Source organism: Urocitellus parryii, chromosome 15 (assembly GCF_045843805.1).
Source record: "Urocitellus parryii isolate mUroPar1 chromosome 15, mUroPar1.hap1, whole genome shotgun sequence".
In the NCBI taxonomy this organism is placed as follows: domain Eukaryota; kingdom Metazoa; phylum Chordata; class Mammalia; order Rodentia; family Sciuridae; genus Urocitellus; species Urocitellus parryii.
In genome coordinates, this window is record NC_135545.1 from 45,797,767 (window position 1) to 45,822,576 (window position 24,810).

The 24,810-nt window shown below is 36.5% G+C and overlaps 1 protein-coding gene across 1 annotated transcript in view; it reads left to right on the plus strand.

Annotated features, from left to right (window-relative positions):
- Positions 1–24,810, plus strand: part of LOC113190127 (uncharacterized) — a 272,978-nt gene that overhangs the window by 24,646 nt on the left and 223,522 nt on the right. Inside the window, exon 3 of the mRNA XM_077793155.1 lies at positions 3,375–3,514. Coding sequence (XP_077649281.1) covers positions 3,503–3,514 — 12 coding nt within the window. The 5' untranslated portion in view covers positions 3,375–3,502. The remainder of the gene's footprint in view (positions 1–3,374; positions 3,515–24,810) is intronic.

Sequence of the window (24,810 nt, forward strand, 5' to 3'; positions counted from 1 at the left end):
TGAATACACTGTTGTGTGTGATATATGCTTCTGTTGTCACTTCTTGCTTTTTTATATAAATTGTGTAATTCTGATTTTGATATTCTTTTATCTCAGAGTTGTTAAGAAATCATTCTAAAAATATTACCAAGGTGTTTTTCCCCATTTGATCAGAAGATTTTATCAGTTTTAGTTCTTTGTGGAATTCGTTGAGTTTTTTTTTAGGAACTATTATGTAGAGTTTTGTGAATGTCCTAAGGGTCTTTAAAAGGCAACATATTATGTATATAAATATTATATAAGTATATATATTAGATTCATATTAAAAACAAATACTGAAGGTTGTTAAATCTTCACTGTGGGTATGCTAGGTCTATTAATGTATAACAAATTACCCTCACACTTAGCAACATCAAACAACAAATATTCACTGTTTCATAGTTTCTTTGGATCAGGAATCCAGACTCAGGTTAGTTGTATCTTATGGGTTGGAATTTCTCACAAAGCTACAATTAGGTTGTCAGTCATAAATGCAATCATATTAAGGCTCATATGGGAAGCATATGCTTCCAAGCTTACTCACCTGGCTGTTGACAAGCCAAAGGTCCTTACTGTAGGTTCACAAGAGATGTGGATTCCTTGCCCTGTGGTCTCCCTAAGGACAGCTTACAATGTAACAGTTAGCATCCCTAGAGGTAAGTGAGGGAAAAGGCAAGAAAGAACAGCAAGTTGGAAGCCAGAATCCTTTTGTAACTTGATCTGAGAAGCTTCATCTCATCACTTTTGTAATATTCCTCCAGTTAGATAAGAATCAGGTCCTGCCCACACTCAAGGGAAGAGGATTTCAAGAGGGTATAAATATGAGAAAGCAGGGGTCACTGGAGACCCTATTAGAGCCTATTCCTAGCAAATATTGCTACCCTTTTTTAAGCTCACAAAACCAAAGTTCATTTGCTTCAGCTCCAATTATTGTTTTTCTTTTTTGCTCTATATTTGATCCACAGAGAATTTTCTTGTTTCTAAGATTACCAGTCTTTTGGTGTTTTAGTATTTTATTGAGCATTGCTAAGTTACAGATTTATTGTGACTGGAAGTCCCTTAAAGGTGTATGTGTGTGTGTGTGTGTGTGTGTGTGTGTGTGTGTGTGTGTGTTGCTGAGGATTAAACCCAGGGCCTCCTGCATGCTAAGCATGCACTCTAAACCTGAGCTACATCCCACAAAAGGTGGCATTTTGCATATTATCTGAAAAATGCTTTTGGGTAACTAAAAGAGCATTTGGAAAAAATAAATTGGATGCCTACCTCATATCTCCTACTAAAACAAGTGTTCAATAAAGATTTAAATATCAAAATGAAGCCACTGAAATATTAGAAAAAAAACCTAGGATAGACAGAGGCTTTTTAAACATAAAAGTGCTAAATATAAAGGAAAAATATTGATAAACTTTGACTACATTTAAATTAAGAACCTCTGTTCATTAAAAGACACCATTAAGAGAGTGAAACAGCAAACCTAAGAGTAGGAGAAGAATGTAATACATACATCTAAAAAAGACTCATGTCCTGTGATATATATTTTTAAAATTACAGATCAGTACAGAGAAGCAAAAAGGTCTTAAAAACCTAATTTTTTAAGAAAGTAGATAAGAAATAGGAACAGGTACTGATATCCAAAAATCTAAGAAAAATATGAAAAGGACTACATAAAATTTGTCATCAGGGCAATACAAAATAAAAGTACAATGAGAAGCCACCACACACTCACTAGAACATGGAGATACTGAATTGCTAAAAACTAATGACAGACAGGTACAAGTTTATAATCCTTGCTACTCAGAAGGCCGAGGCAGGAAGATCCAAGTTTGAGGCCAGCCTGGCAACTTAGCAAGATCCTATCTCAAACTAAAAATTAGAAAAAAGTGCTGGGAATGTAACTCAGTGGTAGAGAGCACTTGTCTAGCAATCCGAAACTCCTAGGTTCAATCCCCAGTACCTGCCCCATCCCCCACACAAAAAGACAGTGGGAATGTAAAATGATGAAATCACTTTAGAAAACTGGTAATAGCTCCTAAAGCTAACCATAGGCCTATCAAAGGTCATTTAGATCAACTCACAGGCCCACCTACAGTCACATTGAAAAAAAAAAGTAGACAAAATAATGTCTGTCCTTATATCAGAGTCTTTGTCCTTTATTGTCACCCTGTTTTTCCACTCATCCAGGTCTTCTACAAACACACCAATACCTTAAATGAACTTTATACCTTTCTCTAGTTCAATGTGATTTGCATTTATTTAAAATGGAAGACCTTATCATAGCTTACCCCTGGTTCATTGTTGGGGTTGACGGAACCTTAACAGAAGCCTAGAACTGAAATACTGAATCAGAACCAGGAGAAGCATCAAATAAACTATTAGTTATTGTTATTTTCTGATTTCAAGTTCAATAAAATTATTCCCAAAATACATCAGAATTATTTTTAAAACTGGTTTGCTTTCCTAATGTTTTTCTTGATTGAAATCTTCATTGTTCAGTAGGCCCCATTTTCTAACTATAATCAAAATTCAGGTCTATGATCTGGCTTAGTATTGATCTTGTTTCTGATGCCAGCTGTCCATCATCTTCAAGCTCTGCCAAACTTCATGTGTGTGAGTCTACTAAACCTGCTGCTATTTCATTACTTAAGGATCTCATCTGAGGTTTTTCCTCTAGAAAAATGCTTTTCATTTCGGATGCTTACAAGGATCTAGTAAAACTGTATCACTAGACTAAAATTTTAAAATGTTTTAAACATTTGGTTAAAATGTTTTAAAGCCTTTCCCAATTGCCTTTTTTTAATATATTTTTTTTAGTGGTAATTGAATACAATATCTTTACTTTATTTATTTATGTGGTGCTGAGGATTGAACCCAGCACCTCACATGTGCTAGGCGAGTGATCTACCTCTAAGCCACAACCCCAGCAACCCCAACTATTTTTTGAGTAATGCTAAGTTACTGCTTATGCTGCCAGTCCATGGGTAACCCATCCTGCAGATACACCAAAGCTAGACATCTAAATATTCCTGTGATAGCTAATATTGGTACTTTGATCTGCTGAGTTAATAGATCTTGCTAATATTCTGTAGGAGCCTAAAAGGCATGCATGGAATGTTTCATTAAAAAGTAGCAGCTTGGAAATCATAGAAGTTTAATTTGTGTTATTTAATAATAATAATACTCATCCTGGAGGTCCCTCAACCTAATTAGGAATCCTTTTCAAAATACTGGAACATTTTAGGCAGTACCTAAGAGACAAAAAAGGACTCAAATTTCAGTAAAAAGCCTGAACATTTCAAACAGTTTGTTGGAACAAAGTGAAACAAAGAAATTTACCCAGATGTCAACCTTTTCCCCAGAGATCAAGAGGCTTGAGCATGGACAGGAGCAAGGAGGAGTATACTTCTGAGCTCTGAATCTGCAGGAGAACTTTTTCTTGATTGATTAAAGAAGCAAAAAAGAATATGAATTAAAGCAATCTGTCCAAATGAGAAAACAGGTTAGTAATGACTTTTTCCTTCTCCTTAAAAAAATTTTATGATGATTCTACCTATGTGGGAAAGTGCAGTTTTTGTTTCAGGCTTTGAAAGTGTCAAGAGTTCTTCCATGTGAACAAACAATAAAGACTTAGCATCCTCAAGCAGAAGTTAAGTTGTAGACAAACGAGTCACAAATAATTTCAAGTACTTACTAATCTGCATATTCTCAGGAAACTCTCTAAGAGGAAATAATAATCTGCATACAGTATGCATATGACAGATTACATTTTATCAAGGTTTGATTCATATTATGATTCAAACTACTGCTTATATTTACTTTAAAATTATGACCCAGTTTCATTTCTTTCTTTTATAATCTTTTTAAAAAAATTGTCCTGATGCTGAAGTTTCTTGCATTTTTCTGTTTCTCTGCTTTACATCAGGGTCCTGCTTTTTGTCTCCAAAACTGGGTATAAGGGTTCACAACAATAAAATTCTGTGTTAGGGACTGTAGAATGGAATTGGACAGAAAAGTCTGAGTTATGATACTGGATATCAGGTCCAGAGATAAAACAGCAGCAGCCAGGGCCACCCCGGGACCCATCTCTCTCTCCCTTTGGCCACTTTTTAGAGAAGAAATTTCCAACTGGACCATTCTTGGTGTTAGTATTTATTCATCATTACTGAACAATAGATGTTAGATCTGTTTTCTGATCCAGAGGGGAAAGGAGAGAAGGATTTTTCTTGGAACCATCACTGTGCTTAGTTAATTTCATTTTCTCTTCATTTTCCTCGTAGTCAGAATTTGTTTCTAGCCTTCCATAATCAACAAATTTTCTGAAATAACATTCGCATATCTCTTTGGAATTCTATTTGGCCCCAAAGGCAATTTGGTCACCTCATTTTATAGGCACGTGGAATAATGAATGCCAACAATTTGTAAGAATCACCAGGATAATTGTTAAAACACAAACATGAGTTTCTACCCCTGACCTACTGAACTGGAATCCATGGGAAGGATATGAGCATCTTTATTTTTAAAAGAACTCTATGTAATATTTTGATTAGGAAATTTTAATATACACTGTAGAAGGTCATAATATTTCTGGTTTCATATATGGTGACTATGTTAGCTTTTCATCACTGGGACAAAATACCTGAGAAAAACAACTTAGAGGAGGTAAGGTTTATTTTGCCTCATAGTTTCAGAGGTTTCAGTCCATAGGTGGCTGGTTCCATCGCTCTAGGCTTGAGGTGAGACAGAACATCATGGTAGAGGCGTGTCTGAGGAAGGATGTTCACTTCAAGGCAACCAGGAAGCAGAGAATGAGAGAAAAAGGAAAGGGCTGGGGACAAGGTAGACCCTTAGAGATCACACCTCCAATGACCACTTTCTCCAACTAAGTCCCACTTCCTAGAGTTCCACCACTGCCCAATAATGTCATCAACCTATTAATGGATGAACCCACTGATGAGGTTAAAGCCCTCAGGATCCAATCACTTTCCAAAAGCCACCTCTGAACACTGCTGCATTCATTCAACAGAGGGACATTTGGGGTACATTCTAGATCCAAATCATAATAGTGACCATATGGTTTGTCATCCACAAAAGACATTTTAAAAGTCAAAGCAGGGGTATTAATAATTCATTGGTCCACTGTCCAAAACGTACACAATTCTAAGCAATCAGGATATAATGGTCAACCTAGTTAATAGATCATTATTTTCCTCCCCACCTATATTCCTTATTTTTGCAATAGCTTTGAGATAAAAAATTATACTATGCAATTCAACCTCTTAAAATGTCCAATTCAATGTTTTGTAACCATCAACCAATTCACAGTTTGCAACCAAAAAATTCACAGTTGCAACCATCAACAAGTCAATCTCGGAGCATTTTTACCATCTCCCAAAGAAACCCTGTACCCTTTAGCAGTCACCCCGGCTCCCAAACCCCACAAACTCTGTGGATCCACTCCTCTATTTTTTGATTCTATGGAGTTGCCTGTTCTTGAAACTTTCTATAAAGGTAATTATTCAATAAAATTGGCTTTTATACCAGACTTCCTTCATTCTGCATGTTTTCCAAGTTCAGCCATATTGTAGCATGTGTCAGTACTTCATTTCTTTTTATTGCTGAGTAGTATTCTATTATAAGGATATATCACATTTTCATCCATTTATCAGCTGATGGACATCTGGGTTGTTTTGACCTTTTGGTTATCGTGAGTAATGCTGCTGTGTACATTTGTGTAAAGGTTTTAGTGTAGACATATGTTTTCATTCTGTTTTGGATATGTATCTATTTACCCACCCCCCTTTGTGGGTAATGCACTTACCATGGAAGATTAATAGAGTTTTCACAAGCCACATAGAAGAGCAAGAAATCAGTAAGAAGACCCTGAAAGGTAAAACATTATGTTACTTAGATTAGGTGAAATAGTTATTTTTGTTGTTGTTTTTAAAATACATTTATGTTCTTTCTAGCAATAACCCAAATACTTGCTCAGAAATTACACTGGATGAGAAAAAGACATCTGTAGGGAAGGAACCAACCTTAAGAATCAGCAGAAATCCCTGCTGGGCTACCAAGGGCCCTTGCTTCAGAGCTTAAAGTCATTTATATAAGAACAGATGGACTAATACATCAAAGATAAAATAACACTTACAAAATGCCCCTAGGTCTTTGTTCTCTGAGCAAATATGTGCATTCTGTGCCTTGAATAAAAAGTTTTAATTTCTAGTGTTAATAGTTAACTCACTGATGACTTCTTTAATTTTGTCTTTTTCTTTCTGCATGACACAGGCTGGCTAAGTTTTCAGGAAATGTATTTAACCTTATAAAGACCTACACATGGATGTAATGGTCTGATGTGAGGAGACACATAGTAAAGGTAGCTGTGTTAAAGTAAAATCAATATCTACAGAAGAGAAAATTAGAAAGGAAACCACTGATTTTCTTTCCCTCTTTCTTTTTTTCCTTGTCACTAAACTGTGCAAGTTTGGGACTCTTAGGAATCATTACATTATAGAAGTCTCTAGGTTTCCATTCTAATGGGTTCCAGGTTTTCCTGTTATGGGAATGAAACTAGCAGACTTAGTAAATCCTTATTTATTTTCCCCAAAGGCCAAGCAGTATTCTTTCTTCTCTGGTGCTGGTTTCTATTCATTCACTGCCTCTTCTCAGGTCTTTTTGCTCCCCATCATTAATCTTTCAAGCTACAGCTGGGTGGGTTCAGAATAAAACCATCAGAGGAACTGAAAAATGAAATATTTACCTGTACCAATGGGGGAAAAGGCCTATCAACCTTATCCTTTCAGTGCAATTGCATTTTTATTTTATTTTACTCTATTCACTTCCTAGATAGCAGACAGAATACTTATTTATTTTTATATATACACACTTATTATATATATATATATATATACACATACACACACACACATATATATATATATAAACTCTCTATCCTCATTTGTGATGAGGTGTAATATATAGAGTTCAGCTAGTTACCATGGAGACACTGGTCCTCTGTTTCTTATCACAGAGCTACACTATCGTCTGGTGTCAGCCAAGGAGGGATGACAAAGGCCTCCCCAAGAGCCTAGCTCTGCAATTACTGAGCAATCAAGCGCCTCTTTTAACAGAGCATATCCAGGTACACATGACTTCTCACTCGGCGCTGTCTTCTCTTCTTCCTTTTAAAACTTATACATAGCAGGATGCAGTTTACTAAGGGTAGATCCACTGAGTCTACATATCTTCCTCTTTTGAATGGTCTGTTTATTCAGCATTTCAATTGTATCTTTAGTTTATATTAAACACTCATTTGCTATCATCCTCTTTATTTTTAGATCTCCCATTTTTTAAAACTTTAAGAAGTATTTTCTTCTGAGGATATATAGTGACCTTCCTTTTATACATTAATCTGTTCTTATGGTTTGTCATTAACTGATGATGTAAAGAAATGGATAAATGAAAATCACAGTCTCTAAATTTCCTCTTAGTCCTGAGAGTTTCCTGATTTCTCTAACCAAGTCACTAAATCTATCAACAGAAAGAAAGAGAGAGGGAGAGGAAGAATATGATAGGCATTCATTTCTTTTCTTCTGGCAGTGATGTAAACAAGAATCTGAATGAACAGAATGTACATAATAGGAGAAACTTCTAGAAAGCCTAATTTTTCTTTAAGGAGTTTTATTTTAATTGAGGGCTGACTTTACTGTTCCCCCGATTTACCTTGGATTTTCAGACTGAGACATTTTATACTCACATAGAAATTCATCATGAATTAAGGTTTGGACCGAGGCAATCAAATGAGCCTAGATCCATTATTATAGATAGGTTTCTTACAGTAAGAGCTCTTTTGTCCTGTACAATGTCTATAATGTTATAAAATATATAGCCATCTTTGCCATAGCTCAGAAGTTCTAGAACTTTGTTAAAATGCCCTTATCCCCCAAAGCAGAATGAATTTTCTCCGTGTTTGGAAAGCACGGTTATGGTTGGAATTGGGAGAGATGGAAATAGTGAGATACCAAAAATGGATACGGCATGATCATTCCTCGGAATAAACTAAAAATCCAATTGGAGAAACAACCTTTAATCTTATGTAGTAGGTTCAATATTGTGAGCCCCAGAAAGTATAAAAAAGCATAAGGGCTGCTTGGGTGGTAGGAATCAAACAAGACAGAATTAGTGCTGTGATTTGAAGGTTCCCCCAAATTCACATGCTGCAAACTCAGTTACAATGCACAGTGTTGAGAGGTGGGGTCTTGAAGAGGTGATTGGGTTCCTTCTTATGTAAAGGTCAGTACTGTTTTCCTGGCAGAGGATTTGATATGGCTGGAGTGAGTTCCTCATCAAAGGATGAGTTCAACTTCCTCCCCTCTCTCTCTCTCCCTCTTTGCCAGCCTTCCCCTCATCTTCTCTTGCCCTTCTACCACAGGGTGGCCAATCATGGTGGCTCTTATCAGATGCAGTCCCTCAATCTTGAACTTTCTATCCTCCAGAACCATGAGTCAAATAAACTTGTATTATTTTTAAATAACCCAGACTGTGGTATGGTTATAGCAGCAAAAAAAACAGACTAACACAGTTAATAAAGGTGAAATTAGTGTTGAATATATGGAGAAGAGAAAAAGTAAAAAGCAATGTAGACAGGGAAGATAGCAGAGCTAAATCACAGCCATGGATAGGTCATGGTATTCTCAGAGAACAGTGATAATTACTGAGGCAAATAATTCTTGAATTTCAAGGAAACTTCTAGAATCAGTTTAGCTGATGATGTTACTTTCCTTCCTCTCAGACCGATACACCAAAGTATTTCCCTTCTGTTTTTACTAGAGAAAGAGAGAAAAGGGAGGGGAAAGAAAGAGGGAGGGAGGGAGAGATGAAAGAGATAAAAAAGAAAGAGAGAAAGAAAGAAGGGAAGGAAGAAGGTCAAGGAAAAGATGACAAGGGAAGAAGGAAGCAGGGAGAACAATTACATCAAAATGACACAATAAAGAAATGCAAAGCAGAGGTTGCCTATATTTTTTTTGCAGGTGGAGAACAAAGAGGGTTTTTGCAGGCAGAGTGTAGACACATTCTGTGCTATATGATCCCTGCATGTTAGGAATGTCATTAATTAGAGAGAAAGGAACACCTGGAGACTTGCCAAATGCAGCTCAGGAGATCAAGGGCTACATCCGCATATGTTTTCACCTATGCTCTGGAATCCTTGGTAGAGCACAGGATAGGCTTTGTCAGGACCTTGACAGGAGCCTGATTAATACTAGGGCTTTAATAGATAGCGGACTTCTGGCATTTTTGTTACCAAAAGATGGTCTCATAAATATACAGTGTCTCTGAGTTGGACGCTGGGGAAAATATATTTGATCAGTGGCATGAGCTGGGGGAGGGGAGCCAGCGTAAAAGTTTATGGGGCTGCTGGAAAAAGTGTGCAACAAAGGTTTACTAGGAGGTGACTGGAAAGAATGAAGATCTTCATGATAACATAAGAGTAAGTGCTCCAATAAACACTGTTCTGTGTGCCCAGAACTGTGTTAAACTCTTCAGGTGCCTGGTCTCACCTGATCATACCGGAGAGACAATAGAACCACCATACATCATAGAAGAAACTAAAGTTCTAAAACATAAGAGCAATTAAGTTGCTCGCCTAAATTCACAGGGTCAGTGGCACATACCTGACGGAACACAGTGACTTGAATCTATCATTACAAAGGCAAAATTTACTTCAAAATAGGTAATTACTGTAATGTCTATTTCTTCAGCATTTTTCTTTCTTCTATTTCTTCTGACAAGATTATCAGAAGGCATAAAAGAAATAATCTGCTTATTCTCTGTTAATTTGTCAGGAAGGGAAATAAAAATTGGAGAGGATATTTCTGAATAAAGAGGAGAAATGGTGATACAGTACTCACAGGGAAAGACTGGAGGAAAAGGTAGTAAAACAGGCAAGATAATCTTGTCCTTCAGAATGTTTTATCTTATTTCTTTATCTTGAAGGGATTCATGTGAAAGAAAAAGAAAAAAAAAGAATAGGAAAAAAAAAGAGAATAATTTACAAATAAAGAGATTGGAATGTTTCTTCTCTTCATTCATTTGCCACTTTGGGGCGACAAGATTATACATCTCAGTGAGCTTTGCTTATATTCATTTCCTGCTCCTATCATTCTTTGAATATGCCACACTTGCTCCTGTCCTAGGGTCTTCACATTGCTGGTCTCCTCCCCCTGGAATTCATGTCTGGCTTCTCAACTCACATCTTAGTTCTGATGTCTATTTTTCAGGAGGCTGATTGTTCCTGAAAACCTATGTAAAATGTCTCTCCTCCCCTGCCCACTTCCTACCTCATACTTTACCTAAATATTCTCCTTTTTTCTCTCTTAAAGCATTCTTTACTTTCTGAAGTTTTTTTTTTGTTTGTTTTGTTTTGTTTGTACTAGGGATTGAACCCAGAGGTGCTCTATCACTAAACTGTACCCCAGCTCATTTAAAATTTTATTTGAGACAGGTTCTAATTAAGTTGCCCAGGCTGGCCTGAAACTTATAATCCTCCTGCCTCAGCCTCCCAAGTAGATTGAATTACAGGCAGGCACCACCACATCTAACTTCTTTTTTTTATGTATGTTTTTTATGTGTTTTTATTCATGTACTTATTTTGTGCAGAACATTTTATTTATACGAATATATAGTTTTATTCATTATTATGTCTCTATTACTTAGAATAATAATTGACACGTATTAAGTGCTTAGTAAATATTGTTGAATGAATGAACAGGAACAGGGCAATCTTAAAGCTGGTACATTTCATAATACTTCACAATTTAGAAAGTACTTGCATACATTCAATAATCAATATCTCACTGTGATTTATCTGCATAACAACTGGTTATATGAAGGCACCTGAAAAACAGAGAATTTTATTTGCTATCAAGAGTCTTTTTGGGGGCTGGTGATGTAGCTCAGTGGCAGAACACCTTGCTTGGACAAGCAAGGCCTTGGGATTGATCCCCAACTCCACACACAAAGAAATGTTTTTTTTTGCATGAAGCCCTTCAGCTCAATTTAAATTCTTGGCATAGTTGTGTGCACACTTATATTCCAAGCCCCTTTCCAAAATCTTAGTAAGAAGGATTCTGCAGAATGAAAAAGAGCAACAAAATGCAAGTTATTTCCATGAATTTTGAAGGTTTTTTTTTTGTTGTTGTTGTTGTTTTGTCATTTTCAATAGACAATGAAGTTCCTGTTTTTATTTTCCAGAAATATCCCTGTAAACACTTGAAGTTTTTATTGCTTCTTTTTTGATTAGTACAAGTTCTACTGCTCTTACCAGCTAGAAAAAAAGAACCCCATAGTTATCAAATGAAAAACAACTGGTCAAAGCAGGTAATGTTTTTGTGTATAATCCAGTTAGTTTTGAATTTTCAGGGAATTTGAGGAGAGAATGACACCCAGGAATGAGAATTCAACCTCACCCTCTTCCACATTCATGTTTTCTTTGCTGATTTATCCAGGAATTAGGAACATGACTCTCATGAGTTTTATCTCATTCCAGTTTCACTGTCCTGATATTCTGCTGCAGGATTAGCAGACTGAATGTATTGCTCTTCCCCAACTCAAATCTCCTACCACAGGGCCTGGCATGAATCATCACCTCTGGAATTGGTAGAAGACAGGTAGCACACTATTAACTCTAAACTGAGAAGTAATTATATTCCAAAAGCACTGAATTATTGCTGCCCCCACTGCTGAATTTGTTGTTGTTGTTGTTGTTATCATTTGCAGAATGAGGCTTAGGTAGCAAACATCATTAAGAAAATCCTATGTCAGATTTGAGGAAGAGATTCCAGTTCCTTCCAATAACTGTAATGGGAGTCTTGACTTTTTTTTTCCACTTGTTTTCTTTTCTTTTTTTTTCTTCCTGAACTGATGACTAAGGTTTTTCCTACTAAGTCCTTCCTGTTGAACAAGAGGCAAAATAGAGTTCTCATTGATCTTCATCCAGATTTCTGCTCTCAAATCATCAAGGACCTCTGTTTCGTTTTTAGGACATTACACATTGTTTCAAATTTTCTTTCCTTATAAGAAGTGAAAACAGGTCATTTAGTTACTTGGACCTCTTTGGTAGAAATGACAGTCCCCCCACTAAGGACTCACAAGAGTCCTTCCTAATTGATTGCAAATTGCTAATCATTCTCTTTTTATTGTGCAAATGTGCCATTATGTATTCACCAATTGATAATTTTAATATTTGAACAGCATGTTTATCTTCAAACCATTTCTAGCAATTTCTTTTTTAAAACTTGCAATATGGTTCATTTGTCTGGAAAGTGGGTAAAATACAATGCTCAATGCATCATATGAAATTCTTATAGGAGAGGCTTTTGGTTTTTTATCACCATGCCAGAGCAGGTGCAAGGTGATAAGAGAAAGCTGATGGATTAGTGCAGAGGGCAGTATTTAGTGAACTGCACATGGGTAAACCATATAGTAAGGAGAATATTGATAAACTCAATAATGGTATCAGGAAATTGCAATCGAATATAGAAAATCATAGTGTAAGAATACATCCTTGTAAAGCTATGCAAAGCCTTTGAGATTACCCAAATGTAAATGAAATCCCCTCCCTGGATTTAGAAGTACCTAAAGTTAACAAATTCTGGATTTTACTCCTTTCCCTCCTTTTTCTTTTTTTTAACAAAGCACATTTCTTAAATATTGGGAAAAAAACAAATAGTAATAGAAAATCAACAAGATATAACAGCATCCAAGGGATATAAATATCAGCAGGACATGTAAGTAAAATGAATAAAGGGACAAATACTGGTTCTTTACCTTCCAATATATTTTGTCTCTATTTTATAAGTACGTATTCAAGAAATTATCATTATGTGTTAATGACTTACATTTCAACTTTATTAATTTTTTTCATTAAAAAAGTAGTGCAGGACAGGGAGAATTGACTCAAGCCTGTACTCCCAGCTACTTGGTAGGGTGAGGCAGGAGAATCACAAGTTTGAAGCTAGCCTAGGTAACTTAGGAGACTCTGTATTGAAATAAAAGATTTTTAAGATGGACTGGGAGTGTAGCTTAGGGGTTGAGCTCTTAGTTAGCATGATTAATGTCCAGTAATACATGCACACACATAGTAATTACTTGGGGAAGTTATACATTTATCCCACTGATAAAGATACATGTTTTTAAAATTTTTAGCAAATTTCTTTTAGATTGCCTTTAGAATTGGTTTAAGAAGTTACAGAATATAATTCGTCTCATTACTTTTTTTTTTCTAGTACTGGGGACTGAACCCAGGGGTGCTCTACCACTTAGGTCCATTCTAGCCCTCTTTTATTTTGAGACAAGTTCTTGCTAAGTGCTAAAGCTTGGCTTGAACTTTTGATTCTCCTGCCTCAGCCTTCTAAGTCACTGGGATTATGGGTATGTACCACCAGGCCTGACTTGTCTTATTACTTTTTAACTCCATCTCTTTGGCTTAAATTTATTTTTTAAGAATCTTCCCCTCTTGTTCACTAAACTTATTTCCAAATGACTTATGATTTTAAAAACAAAGATACCCTCAACTCAAAAACCTGGAAAACTAGTCCGCACACATCCCAGGGACCTTACAACATCATTTACCTCCACACTCTCCTTTTCATTCTTATGGCCAGTCCTCCAGTCCAAGCTATCATGTACCTTTCATAGGATTTCCCTTTTAACTAGTGTCTCTCTGATGATCAATTGTATTCAGTATTGCCAGGATCTTCTCAAACTGTAGCTCCTGTATTTTCTCCTTATTATTGAAAAACTTTTGGTGATCCAACACAAGGGGAAAGATTCTCCACTCTCATCTTTTAACATTTATATGCAGTGCTTCCTTTGTGCCAGGCATTTTTCTAGATGCATTATATATATTCTTCTTCAACCCTATGTGGATATATATATATATATATATATATATATATATATACACACACATACATATATATATATATATATATATATGTATCTACATATATATATATATATAAAAATCTACCCCAACTCTGTGGCGGTAGATACAAATGGTATCCCTATTTTTTTAGTAGAGAGAACCAAGACAGAGTATAAGCCACTTGTCAAAGCACATGGGATGTTTCAGTTGCCTTGAAAATGATAACAAATTTTTATCAATTTAACTATTATACACTGAGTACCTACTACATGCTAAGTATAACATAGATAAAAGTACAAATTTAAAACTTTTAGAGTATTTAATGAAAAAATAGTCATCTAGTCCTCTCAAATTTTTAAGGGAAAAAAATCTAAATTGTAAGTCTGCTTGGGTGTTCTCCTGTGGCATAAGTCTCTAAAAACATACAAAGTAGGTATAGGTCTCTGTTCAGTGGGGACAATCAGGAGGGACCCAAAGAAAAAGTCCTTGAAGTAAGCTATAATTCATATATATCCAGGGATTTGCTCAACGAAGAGTCTCACATTTTATATATTTAGCATTGTAATAAATAGCTCCTATGTATGGAATTTGTGGGAACTTGAAATTCCTGAAGGGAAGATGCTATATTCGTTCAAAGTATGAGTGGAGATGATGGCTTTGCCTGCCATCAAAAATGCAGCTTTAATGGATCAATTAAAGGGTATATTTGAAGCCATGCCTAGATCTCTACATGATAATATCCTTAAAAGAGTGTTTAGGTTTTTCAGAATTGCAGAGTGCCTTTTTCTTTCTTTCTTTCTTTCTTTTCAGTAATGAGGATTGAACCCATGGGTACTCTATCACTGAGCTACATCCCCAGTCATTTTAATATTTTTATTTTGAGACAGGGTCTGCTATGTTGCTGAGGGTCCCGCCAGTTGCTAAGGCTAACTTCAAATTTGTGATTCTCCTGCCTCAGACTCCCAAGTCTCTAGGGTGACAGGTGTGTCACTGTGCCATAAATTAGATGTATCTTATTTCCACTGCTGTCTGTTTGTACTTTGATGTACTCTCCCTCTTCTTCCTATGGTATAAACCTGAAATCAAAATATTCATTTTCCTTCAGTTTTTATTTGATTAAGATATATTCTCCATAATTGATTATAAAGACCATTAGTATATTATCCAAACTCTGCCAAAGTAACAATTAAACGTAATGTAACACTTAGCAGAGTTTTACTCTAAAACTAAAAACCTTATGTGTGTGATTTAGGCAAATGTGTACAGGCTATTTATTTCCTCTGGAGTGCCAAAAAACATTTGGGCTACACTGATTATTTATTATTATATACTACTGTAAAAAGAAATGGTTTGTAAGTCTTTATAAATAGTAGATGCCTATGCAAAACCAAGATCTTTTCCTGATGAGTTTCTGTAGGGTGCCAGCTGTTGTGAATCCAGGAAAGATAATATGACAACAGAAGAACACAGTACAGTAAGGTACACCATAGTAGGCAATATTATAGTTAACAATATTTGAGGATAACAGAACCAGAAAATCATGAGGTTAGGAGGGACTTCATTAGCATTTTCTTTTTCCTTGGGGTGTAAACACATGTATCCATCCATTCCAAATAAATTAATATTCTTTGTCCCTTGCCACTCAGGGTTGGAGACTCTATCACCCTCTTTTGTCATCCATGCTGTGTTCATGTTCTGCTTAAGTCCATTTCTCTTCTGTCCTGAAGATGGGGAACTGGCAATCACTCTTTCTGCAGCAAGAGCCTTTCTGTACTTAAAGATAATGTTTAATTACACACCAGCCGTGTTTGTCTCCAGAATAAAAACAAAGTAGAGGGCTGGGGTTGTGGCTCAGTGGTCGAGCTATCGCCTCACATATGTGGGGCACTGGGTTCGATCCTCAGCACCACATAAAAAATAGGGATCTTCTAGGGATCTTTGAGGATGTGGTTTAATGGTGACCCACACAAAATTTTTACAAGCAAGTGAGGGAAGAGGAAAGAGATACAAGGATAAAGGTGCATCCAGCTGAGTGGTAGAGTGGGAAACAGAGGAAAAATTTTTTAAAAAGACAGATTCATAATGGGCTTCAAAAATAAGTGAGTGCTATGAGGTGCCAGGCACGGTATGGAGTGCTTTTTACAGTCACCGGCATCATCATCCTATTCGCTAATATTCACTGAATGTGTACTTTGTGTCAGGAACTGTTCTTAGTGTGTTTCATTATGGACTCATGGGATCCTCAGAATATCCTAAGGATAGAATTATCCCTGCATTTCAGAAAAGGAAACTGAAACATTGGTTCATAATATTTTCATATATTTGGTGCTTCCTATAAAGCAGACATCATTATATCTATTTGGCAGATGAGAATACTGAGGACCATGGATTAAATAACATGTCCCTGATCACAACGGCTGGTTAGTGACAGAACTGGGATTTAAACCCAGAAATATCTGATTCCCAAATACTTTTCAATTACATGTTTAACTTGATGGAGAGAAAAATAGTAGATAATGATAAGTCACTAGCCTTTATAGAATGCTTATTATGTGCCAAGTCTTTTAAAAGTAAAAGTACTTACATAGTTAATCCTCATAGCAACCCTGTGAGAGTGGATACTATTATTTCCATTCCACAGATGAGGAAACACAAAGACTAATGTCCCTGGAGTCATTCAGCTACTATTTGAGGAATTAGGATTAAAATCTAGGAAGTCCATTTCCAGAGCCCTGCTCTAACCACAACATTATATTGCCTCTTGTAATTAAAACATATGCCAGAAGCAATTGTTTGGGATCCTGAAAACTGAGAATGGTTCCATAGGTAAATATCCATTGACACTACTGTATAGCTAATATTTACTGAGCACTTACCAAGCACTTCTGGTAGACACTGTCATGTGCCACACAGATCCCCCTGCAAGAATAAAGGACTTATTTCCCTAGTTAATGGGAGTGCTAAAAGAAGGCTGTGTTCAGTTGTCAGTTCTCAGCTGAAAAAAAAAAAATCTGTGTTCCTTTGGGAGTGCACTGCCAACAGGTTCTGATTCTAAGAGCATTCCCTAATAAATCCTGAATCTCACCCCTACCTCAGAGTCTGCTTCCCTAGGAAACCAGTCAGTGATAGCACACCACATAATCTCATGTAATGCACACAGTGCTACAAATCAGATGCTTATCCTCATATGCTCATTTTGCAAAATTTTGGAATCATTAAGGCTTAACTTGCTCAAAGTCACAGAGTTGGTCAAGGATGGAGCCAGAATTTGAACTGAGATTGTCTAATTCTAGAGGCTGCACTTTTAACATCTACGTGATTGTGTGCAGAGGAAGTGACTTCAGTAACTGAGGCTTAGCGTTAATTCAGCACGTATTTAATCCTGAGAAACAAGAAAGACATTCTGAAGGACTCTGATCCTGAGGGAAAAGAAAATCTAACATTTATGTTTAAAGACTAGGTGAGAATAACAGCAGCAGTTAGAATGACCTGAAATGTAAACAAGGTAACCTTAACAATGTTTTATCTGGCCTTCCACAACTTATTTCTTGAGAAGAGAGAACTGAAATGATAGGGAAGAGGAAAATATTAAATTAAATGTATACCCTTGTATGTTATATTATCTTAAATTCAAAGAGAAAAGGTTTCATTCTCCAATATGAGATGTTTATCATTTAATACATCTGTCTAGCATCTTTCCTCACATGAGGGAAGTTGAAAACATAAAATGCCAGCATATGGCCCCGACTTTAATGAGAAGTTACAGGGTATGATATCTGTCAGCAACATCCTAAGAGATATAGAGCAATGTTAAAAGATGGGCTGGGGAGAGAGGGCTGAGATGGCACAGAGCCATAGCTTTTTCCTGAGTTATAGTATACAATCACAGATTTTATCCAGTGTTGTAAATATCTAGGTGCTTTTATCCATCTTAATTTTATCACTTTTTCCAGGACAGATAGATTCACAACATAAACAAATCTCTTGACTCATATGTAGGCTTAAATTGTGTGGATCCATTTTTAAAAATACTTCTTTTTTTTTTTTGTAAACATGGATAATTTCCTGTATTTTCAATGGAAGCAAAGAAAAAATCACAACTAAAAAAAACAAAACAAAACAAAAAAACCCTTCCAAATCTTAAATTTATCCACTCAGTACCCATATGTCCTGGGTGCATCTTTGATTTTCACTTAAAATCAAAAGTAAACCAAAAATATATCCAGAACACAAGTGCGCCTGAAAAAACAAATTCAGAGAAAATGGGATACACTTAGCAAAGATTACATGCATCAGTGAACTGTACTAAATTGAACACTTTTGTAAATGCTAGAGATTTTCTCTGTGAAACTGGAGAGTTTGAAAGAAAAATCAATAATGTTGGGGAAGGAAAACCCTCTTCACCCGTCTCTAATTAGTTAAGCAGAATCTGGTGGATTTCCATATTATAACTGGATCAAACTTGTGAAATTGGTTTTGATCCCAGACTCATTGGTACATCTTCCAGAAGAAGCTCCACTCCAGACAATCAAAGGCTTTTCAACCTTGAATGATCCTGAAGCTCCCTCTTTCAGTTTACGCACATCTTACACTGTGTTCAGTGTATGTCGAATGTCGACTACAGCAAATCTCCCTGGAATAAGAGCTCCATTTATAAGAACAGGGCAAAGGATCTTCAAGCTGGTTGGTTTCAAGTTCAGCTTGAGCCTTCAAAATCTATATTAGTAAGTGAAACCAGGCATAAAGAGGCACAGTTCCTCAGATCTTTCATTTTTTAATAAATCAAATAAATATTGGCCATATTGTTTATATTAGGGCATAAACCCTTCTGTAAAGTCACTGCTCATGTCTAATAATGGAGTAGGTAAAGGGTTTCTGAATTTTTCTGAATAATCAATACCAAAGCTGCTGATGCAAATTTATTTGAACTCCAGGGAACACATCCTTTGAAGTTCTGGGGAAATTTTAAATATAGTGTGCAAATCAATAAGTGGACAAAAACATCTTTGTCAATGTGTTCACTTTTATTTGGAGGGAAAATATGTCCATAAGTATAATCTTTCATTTCCTCTATGAACCTTTTCTTCAAACTATTTCTTTTACAAAAGAAACTCACAACAATCGCTGATCATAAAACATTCTTTTTGACTATAATTATAAGTGGTATAGACATACCTCTCTGAAAAGGATGACTTCTGAGCACTAAAGAGTTTTTCCATTTCCACCCCCTTTGCAACGCTCTCATATTTTTTTCTTTATCCATCGAATGCATCCAACTTTAGCAGCTTGAGCTAACTGAGACAGTTTGAGAGTATTTTCAGAAGGGATGTTCCTGGTCTAGTTTGGTGGCATGTCTATTTGAATGGGATTCATCTTTGAAATTTAAAGAAAAAATTTGTTCATTACTGCCTATTTTCACAGTACACTAAGCAAAAATACAAAGCAATTTTTTTTCTTACCCCCCTTTTCCCTTTCTCCCTTCCTTCTCTTTCTTCCCCTGTGGAGTTCAAATTAAAGAAAGGTGAAAATTGAAGCTGTTGTACACAAGGCGATCACAACATGCATATTTGATTTTTATGATGGATCTAAATTGCTGAATAAGGCCAGGGAACAAAGAGAGACCAGGGCTTCCTGCCCATCACAAGCAGCCACTGAATGCAGAACAAAAGCTTTGGCCATTAGGGGCTCAGCAGGGAGACACATTATATAAATGACTTTGTCTTCTCTGCCCCCACTCCCCTACTGGGTGCACTGGACAGAGATGTGTGTGTGTGTGTGTGTGTGTGTGTGTGTATTATGATTTGCTAGGGCAAGAGATAAGAAATCCTAGGAGCAGTGATGGGAATAGAAATGAACAGCCTGCTGAGACTCAAAAGGGCCACATTTTACTCACTGGACCTCTGTGGCTCTCAGTGCTGTCGTTGGAGCGCTATCTAAGACTACTCTCCTAAGAAATTTTGAATCTTTTTAGAGTAACCTGTAGCTTTGCTTTATACCATTTTGTTTCTTAATCAAGAATGAGAAGCAGAAGGAAAAATACCTAGAAAAAATACCAAACCTTAGAATTCAAGGTAATTGCCAGACCTGTTTAAAGAACAAATCAACATGCAATTCACTGTAGCACTAGTTTCCTGGGAAAACACTCTGTTCCTTCTTGCAGGCTCAAGGCTTTTTCTTTTGGCAAGAAAAGAGAAGATATAGCAGTAACAACCAAGCTATGACACAGTAAAGTCAACCTACTTTCAGGAGACGCCCTGTGGTGGTGACTTGAATGGGTAGTAATGTTTTTACCTGGCTTCAAACACCAGCAATCCTGCTCATAGGGTCAGTCTTTGCACAGAATTTGTTTTGTAGAAAGATTTTAGTGAGCTTCACAAAGGTGAATCTTTTTACCATTTCTACTATTCCTGAAAGGGGTAAGGAGAGGATCTCTGCAGATATAGGTTGAAGCACAGAACCTTTAAGTACATTGCTGAAGGAGATACAGTGAGTTGGGGGCAAGTTAAGATCGAAACCCAGGTCACTGAACATCCACTTCCATCTTGACCATCACTACATGTTTCATGGCAGGGGATATCCCCACAATAAGTTTCTATTTCAGAAATTGTACTGAGATGTTTGGACAGTCTCTGACTCCCTAACAGTGAAGAAAAAAGCCTCATTGTGAACCAAAGTATCTGAAAGCCTTTCTGCCATGTGCTTCAGAACCACAGCTGAGGGTTCTTGGAGAGAATGAATTCCAAAGAAAGGTATATACTTCCTGAAATCACATGACTGAATGTGTAAAGGTAGCTGAAGAAAATGCTATAAGAAAACTGCCATTTGTCACATACTGTCACTATTCTGTCTAAAAATGGCCAATTCACTTAAGATAAGGTAGAATCTATGACTTATATGAAAGATGCAAGGTCATAAGGGACCACAGGGGCTGTCCAGAAGGGTAACTGCGTTCTTGAGCTACACAGGCCATCAAGCTCCTCTTTACCAGTTCTTTTGGTTCTCACTTTAGGGGAGAACCTTTAAATGCCTTTAAAAAAGAATGGGTGGGGAAAGTTCTCTCAATAAAGACTGCTTAATGGATTCATGTTAGTAGAGAGACATGTTTATTAATAGTTTTAAATAACTGCATGGTTAAAGGGAATCCCTAACCCTGCATGGCCAGAGGTGAGTGGGTGACAGTCAATATAAATAAATATGCAGATGAATGAATACAGTACAGAACAATATCTAGTCATTCATTTTGTAACAAGGATTTGATTCTTCATTTTTGCCTACAAATGTCCCAGAGGTAACTAAAAACAGGTTTAAAACTTACCATCTCTGTCTCTATCTGGCATGTCTCCTTTGCTCTGAGTTATCTCGGATTCCAGGAACAAAAAGTCTGATCATTAAACATCTTGTGAAGAGTCACAACTACCTCCAGCAATAGCCTTGAGATAATGATGGATAGACCACACCTGATCAAGATCACGGGGTTTGTCATTTGTGCAAACCCTCTAGCTGTGCAAACCCCCAAGGCTTGCCCACATTCCCCTTTCTATGAAACCTCCATATCATTGTTAGCCCCTTGAAGACAGGGCTAAGGATGTGCCCCTATCCCCCCTTGTCTACCCAGCATAGATGTAGTCATTAAAGTTCCTCTTAAGTTCCTCTCTGCTAATCACCATATATTTGTAAGTAATGGTGATTCACAGAGAGGAACTTTAATGAGAGGAACCTTTATTAGCAGAGAGGAACCTTTATTTTTGTGTGGTGCTGAGAATTGAACCCAGTGTCTCACACATACTAGGTAAGTGCTCTACCACTGAACTACAACCCCACCCATCACCATTACTTTTTATGTTTAATTTTTCAGAGTGAGGTAGCAGACCTGATGTATTAGACCCCAGGGTCAGGATTCTTGCCTAGGATTCTGGTAAAAAATTTATTATTCATTCATTCATTTAATTAACATTCATTAAGTGCCTACTATGATTCCATGTACTGTGGAGTCTGTGTGAACAAGAGAGATACAACTCTTGCCCCAAATAATATAATAATCTTATGTGTGGTTGGGCATTGACAATAAGATATTTAATAGTGATGCAAATGCCTAAGTTAACACATAACAAAAGGTATGAAGAGAAAGAGCAGTGCTCTGTGAAAATGTTACCTGAGAGGGGTTAGAGACATTTAAGCTGAGACAGGAAAGAAAAAGCTTATGTTCTAACCACCTACATTTCACCTTTTGAAGTACATTTTGAAATATCAATTAAAAATGGGAGTTGAGGAAATAATGCATTTTTGGGGTTTTTTTTATATATCTTCACTTCTCCTTTATCCTACTAAAGAAGGAAACATTGTTACTTTGCTTAAAAGTAAAACAAAGTATCAGTTTGGCTGTAAGTTTTAGGTAATAAAAATTTACTTCAGAGTAAAGCCAAAGTCCACAAGGTTGTAACTGTGCTGTCCAAATATAATAGCCATTGTGTTTACATTTAAATTACTTAAAATTAAATACAATTTAGAATTCACTTCCTCAGCTACACTAGCTATACTTCAAATGCTCAATAGCCACTATACAGAACATTCCAGCTATATGCTATTAAAAGTAATAAAATCAGACATTCAGCTCCTCCATTGCACTAGCCCATCTTTTGCATGCACAGTGTTAGGTTAGTAGAGGACATTTCTAGCACTGCAGAAAGTGCTATTGGACAGAGCTTAGGACTATGGCATGCTGTTCATTTTCTAACTCGCTTTCTATTTTTTTCTTTTTGCTTGTGCTACTTAGCCAGGCTGGAATTCAGCCCAGTTAAGCTCCTGCCACAGAATCTTTGTATGGTTTGCCCTCTACCTTCCTCTCTGGACCCATTTTGTACAACAGTTGCCAGCTACTTGTCTCTATCCTGGTCATACCAGCTGTCTTTCTCTCAGTCCCCAGGACTACTACTATTCCTCCCCTTCCCCCCACCCCCTTCTAGTGCTGGGGATTTATCCCAGGTCCTCACACATAAGCATGCGTTCTACCACTGAGCTACACTCACAGGCCCCAGATCTTTCTCACCTCAGGGCTTTGCACCTCTCCCTGAAATGTTCCTGCCTGCCTATTTCACTGATTTTTCATATATCAGCTCATTTATTACTTCACTGGGAAAGCCTTTTCTGTCTAAGTCAAATCCTCCTGTTCCAAACTTATGTTTCTCTCTTTCCTAACATTGATTACAATGGCAGATTTATATTTATTTGTGTCATTTTTTTCTTCATGTCAGACTCTTCAAATTCACTAAGAGCTCCAGGAGGGCAGGGACCGTGTCTGTTTTGATCACTGTATTCTGAAAAGGAAGCAGAATGTAAGGAACAAAGTAGGAGTTTAACAAACATTTATGTTTGAAATATGAGTGAACAAATGCTTACTACAGAAAAAAATAACCAGTGGTAAGTCAAAAGATGTATGTTATATTGCTTCTTCCATGCACATCAAATACCCAGACTTCAATGTGACAGTATTCACAATGGATGAAAATGAATGACAGGGACTATAATAATTTCAGGGGAATGAAGTACTTTTTCTGATTGATAAAAATTACTTCTCCAATGAAAAATAGTTATTTTTCCTCCTCCTCCTCCTCATTAGGGGTATTATTTGTATTTTTCTGGTTATTGGAATGTCCTAGTATTTCCCATAATCATGTATTAATTTTGTAAGAATTATTTTTATTGAAAAATCAAAAATTATTCTGCCCTGGTGCAGCTGAAAGCCAACATCCCTAAGTTAAAGAAAAAGAGTACTTTCCCCCCTTCCTGACAGAGTTAAATTTTTGGCTCTGTCTTTTTCTAATTCTGTGACCTTAAGCATGTTACCTCACTTCTCTGAACCCCATAGGCCAAACGGAAATAATAACAGGAGATACTACATAAGGGGGTTGGGAAGATTAAATGAGAAAATGTATATAAAATATTAAATAAATGATAGATGAATATACCAAAATGGCCATAGATAAAGTAATATGGCTAGCTATAATTATTCTGACTCTATGTATTACTTCAAAGTAAAGGATTTTAGTTTTTATTTTTTTATTTTATTTATTTTATTTTTTTGGAGAGACAGTAAAGACCCACCCGTTGCATTGGTCACCCGGCAAAGGGAAACGAACTGTCGCCATTTGCAAGAGATACCACCATGGCAGAGAACTGACATCACCAGATTGCGGCGGAGGAGATAACTTCATTGAAACCTGTGGCTACAGTTCTTTTCAATTTTCTTATTCCCCCTTCCTTGAATTCTGCCTGCTTACTCTCATTCTCTTTAGTGACTTCTTCCCTTCCCTTCTAATACCTTTCCTCCCAAGCATCAAATAAATTTATAGGAGTAAACAGTAACTCAGCAGTCAAACAGAACAAGAAGTAACATGAGCAGCTTGAAAAAGCAAAGAAGAAAAGGAGTACAAACAATGCAGGACAGCCTAAATATTCAGGAGGACCTACAGTCATCAGAAAAATGGTCATATAAAGAACTCAAGGAACACCTTAGACAGATGGAATGGAACCTTAAAGAGGATAGGAGACAGCAAATTCAAGCAGCAAAAGAACACATTGAGAATGAATTACATAAACAGATAAAAGAAGAAGTTAAGTATCTTTATCAGGAAATAGAGATTATAAAAAATAATCAAACAATAATTCTAGAAATGAAGGAAACGATAAACCAAATTAAAAACTCAATTGAGAGTATCAATAACAGAGTGGAGCAAGTAGAAGCCAGAACGTCAGATAATGAAGACAAAATATATCATCTTGAAAAGAGTCTAGCCAACTCAGAAAGGCTGGTAAAAAATCACGAGAAAAACATCCAAGAGTTATGGGATAACATACAAAAACCAAACTTACGAGTC